This window comes from Theobroma cacao, chromosome 9 (genome assembly GCF_000208745.1).
Source record: "Theobroma cacao cultivar B97-61/B2 chromosome 9, Criollo_cocoa_genome_V2, whole genome shotgun sequence".
Taxonomy (NCBI): domain Eukaryota; kingdom Viridiplantae; phylum Streptophyta; class Magnoliopsida; order Malvales; family Malvaceae; genus Theobroma; species Theobroma cacao.
Genome location: NC_030858.1, coordinates 23,800,277 through 23,815,652, shown reverse-complemented (window position 1 = coordinate 23,815,652; position 15,376 = coordinate 23,800,277). Strand labels below are relative to the sequence as shown.

The 15,376-nt window shown below is 33.6% G+C and overlaps 1 protein-coding gene and 2 long non-coding RNA genes across 5 annotated transcripts; all 3 read left to right on the top strand.

Annotated features, from left to right (window-relative positions):
• On the top strand, positions 6,431–8,918 carry LOC18589622 (phytoene synthase 2, chloroplastic). 2 transcript variants are annotated; one of them, XM_007014671.2, is made up of 6 exons: positions 6,431–6,892; positions 7,119–7,169; positions 7,498–7,670; positions 7,882–8,117; positions 8,211–8,421; positions 8,614–8,918. In XM_007014671.2, exons 1-6 carry the CDS (start codon positions 6,568–6,570, stop codon positions 8,776–8,778), a joined length of 1,161 nt encoding a protein of 386 aa, XP_007014733.2. In that variant the 5' UTR covers positions 6,431–6,567; the 3' UTR covers positions 8,779–8,918. The 2 variants fall into 2 exon arrangements, with proteins under 2 accessions (XP_007014733.2, XP_007014732.2); XM_007014670.2 differs by having other exon boundaries at positions 6,432–6,892; positions 8,211–8,403.
• Positions 10,096–11,743, top strand: LOC108663195. Its single transcript, XR_001929208.1, has 3 exons — positions 10,096–10,138; positions 10,923–10,998; positions 11,379–11,743. It is a non-coding gene; the product is annotated as an uncharacterized LOC108663195 (long non-coding RNA).
• Positions 13,630–15,376, top strand: LOC108663194. 2 transcript variants are annotated; one of them, XR_001929206.1, is made up of 3 exons: positions 13,630–13,670; positions 14,327–14,400; positions 15,269–15,376. It is a non-coding gene; the product is annotated as an uncharacterized LOC108663194 (long non-coding RNA). The 2 variants fall into 2 exon arrangements; XR_001929205.1 differs by lacking the exon at positions 15,269–15,376 and adding an exon at positions 14,783–14,822.

The following is a 15,376-nucleotide window of genomic DNA, read 5'->3' as shown; positions in this document are numbered from 1 at the left end:
CTGATTTTTATGCTTCTAAAGGTATTGTGCATCAAAACTCTTGTGTTGAGACACCTTAGTAGAATGGTGCTATAAAACGACAACATCAAACTCTGATGTGGTACCTAGGTCCTTGTCGTTCAATTCTACTTACCAGTTAAGGTTTGGGGAAAAGCAAATCTCACTATTGTTCATATTATTAACAGAATACTATTTTTCACTCTTCAAAACAAATCACCCTTTGAAATATTATTTCAAAAACCTCTTTCATATGATTACTTTAGAGGCTTTGGATGCCTTTGTTTTACTTCCACACTAACACATAACAAAAAGAAATTTACACAACGAGCTACAAAATGTGTGTTTCTTAGATACCCTTCTGGTACAAAAGGTTAGAAAGTATATGATATTGATGCACGCAAGATTCTTATATTAAAGAACATGATTTTTCATGAAAATATTTTATCTTTTCAAACTGTTTCTACTTCTGCACCTTCTTTGGATTTTCTACAAACACTTGGCATGCACGAGTCAAATTTGCATATTCTTGAGTACTTTAATGATAATTATGTTCTTCCTCATAATACATTAGCTGACCAACATTCTTTTGACTCATTTACATCATTTAAACAAGTTTCTAATGCTACCAGCACTTCACATTCTCTTACTTTGCATATACACATTCTTATTCTTAGTACTTCTGCTTTTTGTCTTATTAATATTTCTTCTATTATTTTTCCTTTACCTAAGACAAGTACTCAAATTAAACTACCATCTAAGTATTTAGAAGCTTACCATTATCAACTTCTGTCTCAAACTCATGCTGCTACAACACATCCTATTACTAAATACTTATCAAATAGTAAGCTTTCTAGTGACCATGGACTTTTTACGACTTTTTACGACTTTTTTTCTCTCAAATTCCTGAACCACAATATTACCACCAAGCTGTTCAACATTCTTAATGGAGAGATGCAATGAAAACTAAATTGGAAGCCTTGGAAAACAATGGTACATAGAGTGTGGTTCCTTTCTATAAGGTGCAAATGAGTTTGTAAAATCAAAATAAATGCAAATGGTTTGGTAGAAAGGTGTAAGGCTCGTATGGTTGTAAAAGGGTATAACCAACGTGAAGGTTTTGATTACCAAGAAACTTTTAGCCCAGTTACCAAACACAAAACTATCAAAGTATTCTTAGCACTTGCAGTAGCTAAGAATTGGTTTCGATCTCAACTAGATATTAATAATGCATTTTTGAATGGTGATTTGGATGAAATTGTGTACATGGATCTTCCTCAAGGTTATGTCAACAAGGAGGAGCCTTCTTTAGGGTTATGTCAACAAAGGGGAGTGTCTACCTGCTTCTTTTGACTTATTTTGGATTTTTTACAACACTTGGCATACATAAGTCGAATTTGCATATTGTTGATTCCTTTACTAATAATTTTGTTTTTTCTCATAATACATTAGCTGATCAACATTCTTCAGACTTGTTTAGATCATCTAAACAAGTTCCTAATGTTGCCAACTCTTCAAATTCTCCTACTTTGCATATACACATTCCTGTTTTTAGTACTTCTGCTTTTAGTCATACTAATATTTTTCTTGTTATTCCTCTTTTACCTAGGACAATTACTCAAATTAAACAACCACCTAAGTATTTAGAAACTTACCGTCATCAACTTCTTTTTGGAGCTCATGCTGTTATAGCACATCTTATTACTTATCAGATAGTAAGCTTTCTAGTGATCGTAGACTTTTTACTACTTCTTTTTTCTCAAATTCCTAAACCATAATATTACCACCAAGCTATTCAACATTCTTAATAGAGAAATGCAATGAAAACTGAATTGGAAGCCTTCGAAAACAATGGTTCACGGAGTATGGTTCCTTTGTCTCCAAATGCACGTGCTATAAGGTGCAAATGGGTCTATAAGATCAAAATGAATACTAATGGTTCACTAAAGAGGTATAAGGCTCGTTTGGTTGCAAAAGGGTATAACCAACGTGAAGGTTTTGATTACTAAGAGACTTTCAGTCCAGTTGCCAAGCACATAGCTATCAGATTATTCTTAGCACTCGCAACAATTAAGAATTGGTTTCCATCTCAATTAGATATTAATAATGCATTTTTGAATGGTGATTGGATGAAATTATGTACATGGACCTTCCTCAGGGTTATGTCATCAAGAGGGAGTCTCTACTGACTTCTAAGATGGTATGCAAGCTACATAAATCACTATATCAATTTAAGTAAGCCTTTCAACAATGGAACTCAAAGTTTACAGCTTTTTTGCTCAAATATGGTTTCAGTCAATCCAAATCAAATTATTCATTATTCGCCATGGTCATAAACAACGAAGATTTTGTTGCCTTACTGGTGTATGTGGATGATATTTTCATTCGAAATTCATCAATACAAGCTATAAATGATGTTAAACATATCTTAGTACACAATTTAAACTGAAAAATGTTGGGAAATTAAAATACTTCCTAGGACTTGAAGTGTTAAGATCATCAAAAGGCATTTTGGTGTGTTAAAGGAAATATACACTAGATTTGTTGGAAAAGCATGGTTTGTTAGGAACAAAACCATTGTCTATACCTATTAACTACAATCACAAACTAAGTAAAATTGCAGATGAAGAGAAGATATCAAATCCTATAGAATATAGGCAACTAATTGGAAATTTATTGCATCTGACTTTTACAAAACCTAACATAGCATATACGATGCAAGTTTTATCCCAATTCATGGATAAATCGGGACATATACATTTAATGGCTGCACATGGAGTATTGAAATGTTTGAAAGCTTTACTTGGGCAATGAATTTAAATGAAAGTAGACTTAAACTTAAACATCATAGCATATACAAATAATGATTGGGCAAGATGCCCTGATACAAGATGACTTGTAACAGATTTTAGTGTGTTTCTTAGGAATTCTTTAGTTAGTTGGAAGTCAAAGAAATAATCAATGGTAGCATGCAACCCAATAGAAGCTGAATATAGGTCGATGGCATCAACATGCTGCGAAGTTATTTGGTTAAAGTTCTTGTTAACTGATTTTTGTTTTGATCATAAAGGTGCCATTAAACTTTACTGTAATAATCAATCAACTATTCATCTTTGTAAGAATCTTGTGGTACATGAATGAACTAAAGACATTGAAATGGACTGCCATTTCATTCAAGATAAAGTGATGCAAGGACGAATTGAACTTGTGTGTGTGCATACAAGTTCCCAAATTGCATATTGCTTACTAAAGCCTTGCAACCACGACAATGTCATCACTTAACAAAATGTGTGTTTACAATACTCACATACATCTTGAGAGACAATGCAAACGAGAAAGGATGCCAACGTTAAAGAAGAAAGTATAGTTTCTATTTAGAAAAGATGAAGAGCAAAAGACATGGATCTATTATACTGAGCATGTGATTGACATGCTAATGTTTAATAAGTTATTACTGTAGAAATTTACTTTGTTGCTAAGTTACTATAATTGATTTTTGGTTTTGCTTTCTCTTCTGCTCTAGTTAGCTAGTTAGTTTTTCATTACCTTTTGGTTGAGTTTCTCCACACACATGTGTTTTTTGGTGACTTATGTTCATAATTAGATTGAAATTTATGCCACGAATTGTGTATAATTCAAACACTGTCATTCAAGAATTTCATGTGTGGTTCAATTAAGCTTAAAAGGTTACGCACTATTAAGCTACTGTTTTAGTCAGATACTAGTTAAGTCTTGATTTTGTTGTGAATAGATTCAAATTGGCTTCTCTACTTAATATTTCCATTCATTTCAAATTAAATGTTTGATATTTTTATGTTCAAACTTTATGCATCGGGCAAAAAGAAATTTGAGATGGCTAGATTGAATTTTATCTTTTATGCAGAAGTAGGATGTTATGCACTTCTTTTATTGTTTTTTGAGTTTTTGGTGCCTTATAGGAAAATTTCTAACTAGTTCTCGATGGGCTTCTCAAGGCATGTTGTGTTTCAAAAAAGATGATCCAGAAATATACAAACCCCGAAATGAGACAATAGATAAAACAATCACTCCAATGTAACGAAGCAGTTATGCCATTATCAACAAGCCCAATTGTTGATTACTCATTATTTTCGTAAACTTTCACAATCAACCTATACTTGAATCTGTTTTATTTTTGGTTTCTATTATATTTTATCGGTTCATTCTCTCAAAATGTCCTCATTTAGCTAGCCTTCCATTTTTTCTGTTGTCTCCAATGTGTTTCCTCTATGAAGTAATAATCGAAGTCCACGCCTCGACTGTAAGTTCTCACATCACTTTCATCAGCCATTGTTGTTTTCACCAATGTGGTTGGGTTTCCATAGGATTTATAATGGAATTCAATATTGGATTTTGGTTGAGCCAAAGGCAAATAATTTGATCTTGGTATTTGCTTTGGATTGGTCAGCATAATTCCAAGGAGAAACTCCATACCTAAATTTGATAATTGCTCATGGACTGAACCATTATGTTGAGATGCGTAAAAGCTCTTATTTGTACTTTATGAGCCAATCTAAATGAGATAATGACAACAACATATTACACTTATCACCATAGTTTTTTTTAGCATCATTTGTTACATATTTTGCAATAGTTTTATTTAGTTTATTGAGCTTTTTCAATTTGAACTTTTTCCCTTTTCTTACTTAATAGCTAGTACTTGACCACTTACTATCGAAGTGGGTTTATATAAGGTCCTGAACTAAACACATAAGGCGTGTCTTCTCCCATAAAACTCATGCATCTGAGATTAGTTAACATGAGAAGAGACTAAGTTTTTCTCTTTTTTTTTTTTGGGGGGGGGGGGGGGTTAGGGGTGTGGGGTGGAAAACTTTGAATTTCTACAAGCGACAGCCTTGGTGAGAGAAAAGTCTAGCTCGGATCCTAGGCGAATAAGCCTTGTGCACTAGACTCCAGATCATTAAGGACATAATCATCATAATCCAAGTGAAAGGTGTAACAAGGTATCAAGCAAGATCAAGATTCCCATCTAGTTTCCATAAAAGGACAAGGTTGCCAACAATGCTCAACTAGGTTGGTCTGGACAAATCTAGCATCTATGTCCAACTCAATATTCCCAAGAAAAGATGTGATCTGCGTCATCACAATATGCTATTTGAAAATTATTGGCAGAAGAAAAGAAACAAGTATAAAAACATGAGTTTTTTTTTTTTTAAATGGGCTCCATGCATAAAGCGTTTCTGGCAATAGACTTCTTTATAATTTTAACTGTTTTTAGCCAAGAGAATTAAAATTTGAACAAAATGCTCCTTAATAAAACCCCCATTTGTTTAGCTTCACGCCTCAACCCGAAACCTATTAACGAGTCAAGCATGTTTACAAGGTATGTAACTCCTCAGTTCTCATCGACAGACCGTACATCCCTTCAAAAGCAATTCTATCGAAAGTATTCCTCGCCAGTTCAACTTTCGAGCATTTTTCGCAGTGGTAGAAGCATTTTGGAGTGGTTATTATTCACATAAAGGTAGTTCACATATTGAGCAGTGAGAGGAAGTTCACATTACGCGGAGAAAGGTATAATATATTTTTATTTTATTTTGAATCATGTGGAGAAATGTTTTTAGGGCTATTGTTATTCTTTATGTTTTTCATTTATGGTTTTTGAGCATAAACCTATACATATTGCTTGTTCATATTGATATTCTTGCTGTTTGAAATTGTTGAATATAAACATGAAGGTGGTATTGTTGGTGTTGTTGGGGTCAAAAGTTGGATGGCGATATAGACCTCGATGGTGTTGGAGAGCTAGACGGTGAGATATATACCCCAATGGCGTTGGAGAGCTAGACAGCGATATATATACCCCGATGTTGTTAGAGAGCTGTACGGAGGGATAGCTAAATCGAGATTTTATTTTGAAATTTTTATCTAAATAGCGGAAGAGGAGAAAAAAATCGAGACCACTTAATTTGGATTAAATGGTTTAAAGGGTATTCTTGTAAAGTCATGTCAAAAGTTGTCTAAAAACAGTTAAAATTATAGTGAATGTTATTTTTAAAGTGACCTTATTACGAAGGTTATTTCTCATAATTTTCTCTAAAAATATACTACAAATATAAATCAAGCGGGAAACATCTGTTTTTAATGATCCTTAGATCTCTCATATTTTAACTGATTTACTGTAGTACACATGGCCATGTGAATTTGCTGCATCTCCCCTTTTAATTACTTATTTTACTGATAATTTTTTTTTTGTTTGGAAGTACTTATTTTACTGATAATTGATCATAAAGAAACAACTACTAATGAACAAACTTCTGACCTGTCAGATCGTGAAATAAAAGATTCGAAACATAATTGATCATAAAGAAACAACTACTAGTGAACAAACTTCTGACCAGTCAGATCGTGAAATAAAAGATTCGAAACCAGGATACTATGCAGATTATGTATCAAACTATGCAATGGAACAAGAGAGGCATTTCTACATAACTTTCTTCTTTCACTACATATCTTTCCCATCCCAATATTTATTGTTTATTCTCTCTTTCTAGTCTGCTCAGCCTTCTAAATATTTGCTAGGATTGCCAGATGTGTATAACATTTTCACTGGCATCAAAACATTGCATTGGAGCCAGCAATGGAAACTTACAGTCTCGAAAATCCATGTCTACAACAGCAAGAGAAGAAGTGATCACAGCTCCAAAAATACCAATCACCCTCCCTGGATTGACAAAGCATGGCATTCCCCACACCAATTTACAAGTACAAGAAATTGTCAGAAGGCAATCTTGGCCAAACAACTTAGCGAAGGAAGGCAATTGTAGAAAACCGCGGTTCCATCCTACTTTCCTCGAAGAAGCTTACAACAAGTGCAGGAACATTTGTGCAGAATATGCCAAGACTTTCTATCTAGGTCCAGCCTCATTTCCCTTTCACTCCATCAACTTAAAAGAGTTACCCAAAATTTCTACAAGTCTTGCAAGTGGAGTCTCAATTCGACTTTGCTTCTTTAAATTTTAGAACCGTTTCTGACAATGGGAACATCTTTCAAATATTTTCATTTCCATTTCTTTCAAAAATGACATTTGATATTTCCGCTCTTGGAGTTTGATGTTTCTGATGCTTATTATATGATGCAGGCACCTTGTTGATGACAGAGGAGAGGCAGAAAGCCATATGGGCAATTTATGGTAAGAAACTGGTGATTACTAAATTTACAGATTGCCTAGTGAGCTAAAATTTAATTTAGAAGCAAAGTAGAGCAGCTGATTATGTCAGAGTTTTGTTCTGGAGTAGTACAACGTTCGATATAGAATAACTCCAACATTTTGGAAATAGTTAAGGGGGTTGAATGTAAGGTATGTAGATCTTAATGCTTGAGAATGTGCAGTAACTTAAAAAATGCATATCTATCCTTGCAGTTTGTAATTGCTTTTTCTTGGCTTAGGAGGAAGGGGATTCTTCCATAATTCCAAATTGTTACTAGTTTTGCGGCTGAACTGAAATATGTCTCTTCAGTTTGGTGCAGGAGGACTGATGAACTGGTTGACGGGCCAAATGCAGATTACATGAGTTCTGCTGTTCTTGAAAGGTGGGAAGAGAGACTGCAGGATATCTTTGATGGACGCCCCTATGATATGTTCGATGCTGCACTCTCCGACACTGTTTTCAACTTCCCCTTGGACATCAAGGTATACCATAATACCAAAGATGTTTGCTACCAGAAGCATTTGCTTAAGAATCAATTCATTCAAAGTTTATACGCCACTCTATACTTGGCATGTAGTGAAATAAATTAATTATTGGTCATGATTATTGCGCCTAACATGCCATGTACAACTTTAAGCGTAAAGCATAAGGAAAATCCACCTAATTAGGGCATTGTGTCTTTTTATGGTATAGCCTTTCAGGGACATGATTGAGGGCATGAGAATGGATACAAGAAAATCGCGATATAAAAATTTTCAAGAGCTTTATCTTTACTGCTACTATGTAGCAGGAACTGTTGGTCTAATGAGCGTTCCAGTAATGGGAATTGCACCAGAGTCCTCTGTTTCTGCTCATAGTATATACAACGCAGCACTCTACTTGGGCATTGGAAATCAGTTGACGAACATTCTTCGAGATGTAGGAGAAGAGTAAGTCTTTATATAGGCTACCTACTTTATTTAAGTTTACCTGGTCAAATCCCCTGCTTATCTCACTTTTCCCTTATGATTTTCTTTCGTTAGTGCGTTGAGAGGCAGAGTTTATCTTCCTCAAGATGAGCTCGCACAGTTTGGTTTATGCGACAAGGATGTGCTGTCCAAGAAGGTAACTGATGCCTGGAGAGAGTTCATGAAAGAGCAAATTACAAGGGCAAGGTTCTTTTTCAATCTAGCTGAGGAGGGAGCTTCACAGCTTGACAAGGCTAGCCGCTGGCCGGTATACACCTTAACAACAGTTGGGCATCCACCATACACAGACACAAAATTCTAGCACCTTCTTTTGCATCATAACTAGTTTAGAACAAATCGAACTATAGTAAGAGAAACATGTTCCAATCACTAAGCCTTGCCAAAGGCACATATTCATAACGTTTAACGTGAGTTTGATAATAGTTATGAGTTCTAATAACATTTGGACAATATGCAGGTTTGGTCATCCTTGCTATTGTATCGAAAGATCCTGGATGCGATTGAGGATAACAATTATGATAACTTGACAAAACGAGCATATGTTGGAAGGACTAAGAAACTTCTGACGTTACCCTTAGCCTACACTAGAGCCTTATCAAAACCTGGTTTGAGCTCTCGCTGACAAGCAATTTCAGCATGATTGTTAAATATGTTTGATAGAGCATATGTAAGAAACTATACACAAATATGACTTTTGTGGTGGCCTTGCATATATGCCATTTTATTAACTACATATAAGAAAAAGGAAGAGAAAAAGAACTATGGATGAACGTCTTCATTTTAAGAATTCTTATGTAATAACCCACACCAGTATCAGTTTATAGATATGATTCTGCCTAATTTCCTAGCTTCCTTGATGGATTATAAAATAACTAGCTTTGACCTTATGCAATGCACGAGACACAAAAATTTATAAATTTTTAATATAAATTATTTGTTTATATATACGATAAATCATTGAAAATTTTCAATAGTTTAATCTTTTCAATACATTTGATAAGTCAATCTTAGAAATCACTTAAAACAAGATTTTCAACGAAAAAGTGTTGAAAATCTTAACTAGTTAAAGGCAACTTTAAGTTAATTTTATTTAAGAAAAAATTGTTATTTAATTACATTAATTTTATACTTTTTTTCTTTTTAACTATTTATGCTTCCTTTTTCAACTATAATCAATACAAAATACTTATAATATCATTTGCTTGGACAAATAGCTTTTTTCTATTTTTCTTGTCAAGCCCTACTCTATGATATACTTGTCATGTCATTCATGTGCTTGATAGAATGTATGCATAAGTGAATGTATTGAAAAATCGTAAAAAGTCGGTATTGTACCTAGTGGTACAATTAAGTTGATTAAAGCCTCGAACTAGGCCAAATAACGATTTTACGATGTATTTGAGAGTTATTTAATCTTAGAATGTCTTAATATGATGATTCGAAATTCGAGGATTGATTTGGAGTTAATTCGAGAATTTTCATAACGTAGGGGCAAAATGATTATTTTGCCACCCAAGGGCAAAATTGGAATGTTGGAGGAGATTTTTGATCAAGTTTGACTATTTGGAGCATAATTTGAAATTGTGTAGTGAAAAATTTCAATTCCGATATTTTTCGAGTATAAGGGCAAAACGGTCATTTCACGTGTCCATGAGGACGTAATTAAAATTTTATACCACCATGACACTTGTCAAGCCCATGAATTTCACCTATTATCACTTTATGCTCTGGATAATTATGGGATTACATGTGGTGGTGAGAAATTGCTTAATGGTTAAGTTTTTAATCATGGACCAATCAAGTGGTGACATGTGTCAAGCTTTAATATTTTTATGATTTTCCTTTATAAACCGACTTAAGCTTCTCCCATTTCACTCTTATGGGGGCCAAGCAAGGGAACAAAGAGAAAAAGAGAAGAACAAACCCTAGGAAGGAAAAATTCAAGAGAAATTGTTGGATTTCAAGGAATCAAGCAAGTAAAGGTAAGATTTTTTAATTTTAGCTTGTGATCTACCTTTCCCATGCATTCTTTTTCATTCTCCATGGCTGAAATTCAAGTTTTCAAGAGGGAACCTTTGCTGGCCAAATCTAGAGAGAGAAGTTTTGGTGATGAATTTTGCTAGATTTCATAATATCCTAGTGTTTTTAGTCATTTTGTGATGTTTGGAAGGAAAAACAAGCAAGAAAATCACATGTTCTTCAACCACCCTCATTTGGCTGAATTTTCTATAGGACATGTTGATGATGGATTTGGTTGTATTTCATATTATTTAGCTAGGAATTGATGAATTATGGTGTTGGATATCGAAATCGGTTATTAAAAAATATAGTTTAGAAAATAGCTTGATGGAAAATGAGAAAATCATAGTAAATGGACTTGGATTTGATTCCTAATGATATATATGGATTTACGAGACTGTGTAGACCTTGATTAGTATGTTAGTTCGAAATCGGAATGAATTTCGAAAAATGGTGAAGTTAGTCAAAAATCAAGTTCATTGTAATGTTTTGGTGTATTAGATTATTGGGAGTGTAATGAATATATTTGGAGTTGAATCGGATGTTTTGGTTAAATAAATGGTGTATAATTTGAATTAAGTCGAATACAAATTCATTCCGATCACAATTGAACCCACGTAGAACACCGTCTTTAAGTGATTATTCGGACAATTCTCATTCAATGTCATGCATTCATATAGAGCCTGGAATAGTTTTATAACAGTTTGGCACAAATATATTGAATTGCGTATCGTGTATTATGTATAGGTGGTGAGCCCTTTGATAAGGGTAAAAATATTGTACCCGAGAACCAAAAATAAGAGTACTCCAAACTCCTGCTATTGTGAGTAATCAGACTTTCATCTTAACTATATAAAGTAGTTTATACTCATTTTTATGTTTTAAAGAAAAATGAATTTAAATTGCAAACTATTATGTTTTATAATTGAAGTGTTGATTAAACAAAATAAGATTTATAACTTGTTTTGAAATTGAATACTGGTTTTGGAAATTGAGTAAGTGGAGACTGTATACTTGTGTTATATATATGTTTTGACATATGGTTTGAATTGATGGCTTATGACAATGTGATGGCAAGCATGGCTGGATTTGTGTTTGTTGGAATATATGAACTATTTTGCTTTGCCTTGATAGGCTGGTAATATTATATTAACCATATCATGTTGTCAAAAATTTTATTGAATTGGTGGGTTATTTGATTAGCTTACTGCAGTGGGCGGGTTTCAGTAGACTAGCCTATTAGAGGGGCACGGTAAACCCAGTTATATTTTACCTTGGTACGAGAGGCGCGGAAGGTATCTCTTAAGGTAAAGTTAGAGTTCACCTCACACCGAACCACCACGTGAGGGTGAAACTTAGCCAACGCCAAGAAATGACTGTGCTTTTAAATGTAAAAGAAAAATGAGTTTTATACTCATATGTTATTTTAACAGCCTTGGCGGACTCAGTTGGATGCCTCGACGCAAGGTGTCACCAAGTGCAAGTTTTTGGCATGAGTCAAGTTTTAAGAGAATCATAAGCCTTGTTGATTTTGATGAAATGAAATTGATTTACATGGGTTGAAATGAGATTTGATGTTATGAATCATATTATGATTAGATATTTTAAATTGTCTCCATTTACTCGGCTTTAGATGTTTTAGATGAATTTGCTTACTCACTGGGTTTATAAAAACTCACCCCTTATTTTCACCCATTTCAAGCTCAGGGCAGTTTGTAGACCGCTGATTATGTCAAGGGTTTGCTTTTGGGTTTGCACCCTTAGAAATCGCAGGTCTATAGTCTTGTACATATATATTTATTTTGGGGACCCACATGTCATTGTAGAATATTTTGTATACTTGGCTGAGTGTGCCACTGTATGTATGAATTTATTTTGCTTTTATGCTACAAAAATTATTTACGCAGAGTTCTATAAATATTGTTTTATAAGAAAATAGAATATTTTATTTAATTTGAATAGCTATAATTTCACTTTAAATTGATGAATTAGACAGCGAAACTTATTTTTAGACATGAAATGGATGCTTATTACTCATATATCATATTTTTACCAGGGTTCAAAAATTTTGGATAAAATGACCAAAATACCCATGTATAGTAGAAATTACTTTTTGATTATTTTTGATTTGAAATTGGTCTATATTTCTTTAAAACATGGTATTTAATAACTGTTGCCCACAGGGGAGATGTAAAACTGATGTAAAAGCCTTGCGAGGTTTCGATTGACATTCCGTGAAATACCCCATACTTTGATATGGTGATAAATAAAGTTGATCGAATACAAATTGAGGTCAATTAAAATGTTTAAAAGTGATAAGAGACGAAAGGAATAGTTTAGGATAAAATATTTCGCAAGTGAAAAAAATAACAATAAAATAATAATAATTTTATCGAAGGAGAATTTGTGAGATAAAAGGCGATTTGGAAGTCAAGTGAGGCATAATAAGATATTTTCGGTACCAAGGAGACAAGTTAAAATTTCTAGAATAAAATAATATTTTATAAATAAAATAATATTAAAATATTAATATTTAGCTTGATGTCGAAGTCAATGAAGAAGAAGGATCATATGGTTGATCCAAGTGGGGGAGAAGATGACAAGCCCAACTCTATAAAAATATTTATCATGACATACATGTGATGGATAGCATGTTTGCATGCTAGGAGAGTCTTGAAAAATTTACAAAAGTCGGTATTGTACCTAAAGGTACAATAAAATTGATTTAAGCCTCGAACTAGATCAAATCAAAAATTTACAATGAAATTAAGAATTTTAAAGTCCCAGAATGGTTTAATATGGTGATTCGGAGTTTGAGGATCAATTTGGAGTCAAATTGGAATTTTCGCTATCTAGGGGCAAAATGGTCATTTACCACTTGGGGACAAAATGAAAATTTTTAGAAAAGATTTTTGGCCCCATTTGACTTATTGGAGTAAGATTTGAAGTTTAGAAGTGAAAAATTTTAATTTCGGTATAATTTGGAGTAAAAGGGTAAAATGGTAATTTTGCCATCCGAAATCGAAAATTTAATTTTTGAAAGGATTTTGATCAAATTTAATTATTTGGAGTGTGAAATGAGTATGAGGAGTGAAAATTATGCATTATGGCAAATTTTCAATTTTTGGGGCAAAAATGTAATTTTTGAAAAGTTCAAGGGCAAAAGTGTAATTTTGAAAAATTTGCTCCACCAAAACTTTGGAAAAATCTGGAAATTTCACTTAAGACTTGGATAAGTCAAAGGGAATGCATGGTGGAAAAAGTAGGACAAATGGATGGCTAGAAAAAAAAATGAATTAATAAAATATTTAAAATATGAATAAAATAATATTATTTCATTAAACAATAAAAAAGGCATAAAAAAATCAGCCCACCCATTCTTCTTCTTCAACATTCGGCCAAGCAAGAAACAAGAGAGAGAAAGGAGAAAATAAAACCCTAGCTAAGAAATTTAAAGGGAAAATAGGTGGAAATTCAAAAATCAAGTGAAAAAAGGTAACATTTCTTAAATTTGTCTTGTGCTTTACCTTTCCCATGCATTTTCCATCATTTTTCATGGTTGAATCATGTGATTTGAGGATGATTTGAATTCTGGTCATATGGGTTTAGAGAGAGAAAGTTGTTAGATAAATTTGATTTTGAGCTATGTTAGTGTTTAGTGTTAGTTTAGCATGTTTATGAGTAAAACAACAAGAAAAATATTTATCTTCTCCATGAATTTCCCTAGGCCGAATCTAGCCAATGGTATGTGAGGATGAGGTTGACTTTATTTTAAGAGAATTGGGTGGAAAAATGATGAATTATGAGGTTGGAAATTAAATGGGAATTTTCGGTGCAATAAATTGAAATTTTTACCCACTAGGGGTAAAAGCGTAATTTATAGTCCGGACTGATAAATTGGACCAAATTCACAGTCATTGAGGTATTGTGGATATAATTGGATAATTGAAATTGAAATGGATGGAATTGGAGTCGAATTGGGGATTTTAGGAATTTACACCGTGTATAGGCGAGTTAGGTCGGACACCGCAATTAAGCGATTGTCTAGACATTTCAAATCCTATCTAGTGCATACGCATGGATAAGAGCCTGAAATAATTTATGATAAATTGACACAATTTATTGAATTTTGTGTCATGGATTATGGATAGGTGGTGAGTCAATTGTTTCGGGTAAGAGACTGCACCCGAGGGCGGAAGATAGGAGTATTTCTACTCCTAATACTGTGAGTAAACTTATTATCGTCTTAATTATCTAGAGTAGTTTTATACAACTGTGTGATTTTATGAAAAATGGGTTTAAATGGTAAATTGCTATGTTTTAAGAGAAATTGTGATTTTATAAAATGATTTTATAAATTTTCTGGAAAATCGAATATTGGTTTTGAAAATAGAGTAATTGGAGACTGCTAGTTTGTGTTGCAAATTTATGGTTTTGAATTGAATGGCTTATGACAATAAATGAGCATGAATGGCTAAACTGATTTTGGTGTTAGAATTATTTATACTGTGTATTCAGCCTTGAGAGGCTAGGTTGCGATAAATTGCCATGTCATGCTAGAATGAATTTTATTGATTGGTGGATTATATATTAATTATTTACTGCAGAGGGGGTTCCGTGGACCAGCCTATTAGAGGGGCACGGTAAACTCCATTATATTATTACCTCGAACGGAGAGGCGCGTAGGGTATCTCCTGGGGTAAAGCTTAGGGTTCACTTCACGCCAAACCACCACGTGAAGGGGAACTCAGCCAACGCCAAGGAACGGCTGTATTTTTCTCAAACAAAAATATATTTTAAGTGTATACAAAATTTTAACAGCCTTGGCGGACTCGGTTAGATGCCCTGCGCAAGGTATCACCGAGTATGAGTTTTGGCACGAGCCAAAGTTTTAAGAAATTCATAAGCCAAGTTGATTACTCGATTTTTATGGATTGATTTTATTTGGTTGAAATGAGTTGAATGGTAATGAAATTACAGTATGATGATTTATTTTAATTGTCTCCATTTACTCGACTTTAGATAGTTTAGATGGTATCTGTTTACTCACTGGGATTTTATAATCTCACCACCCTCATTTCCTCACATTTCAGGCTCAGGGAATTTCGTAGTTAGCTGACTTGAACAAGGACCTTCATTTGGACTCGAATCGGTAAAAGCTGTAGGTTTCCAGCTTCCGATGCATTTTGGATAGATATGGG

Coding starts and splice junctions, on each gene's coding strand:
- LOC18589622 (XM_007014671.2), top strand. CDS start 6,568: ATGTGTATAACATTTTCACTGGCATCAAAACATTGCATTGGAGCCAGC. Junction 7,671..7,881: donor ACTTCCCCTTGGACATCAAG/GTATACCATAAT, acceptor TTTATGGTATAG/CCTTTCAGGGACATGATTGA. Junction 8,422..8,613: donor CGGTATACACCTTAACAACA/GTTGGGCATCCA, acceptor GACAATATGCAG/GTTTGGTCATCCTTGCTATT.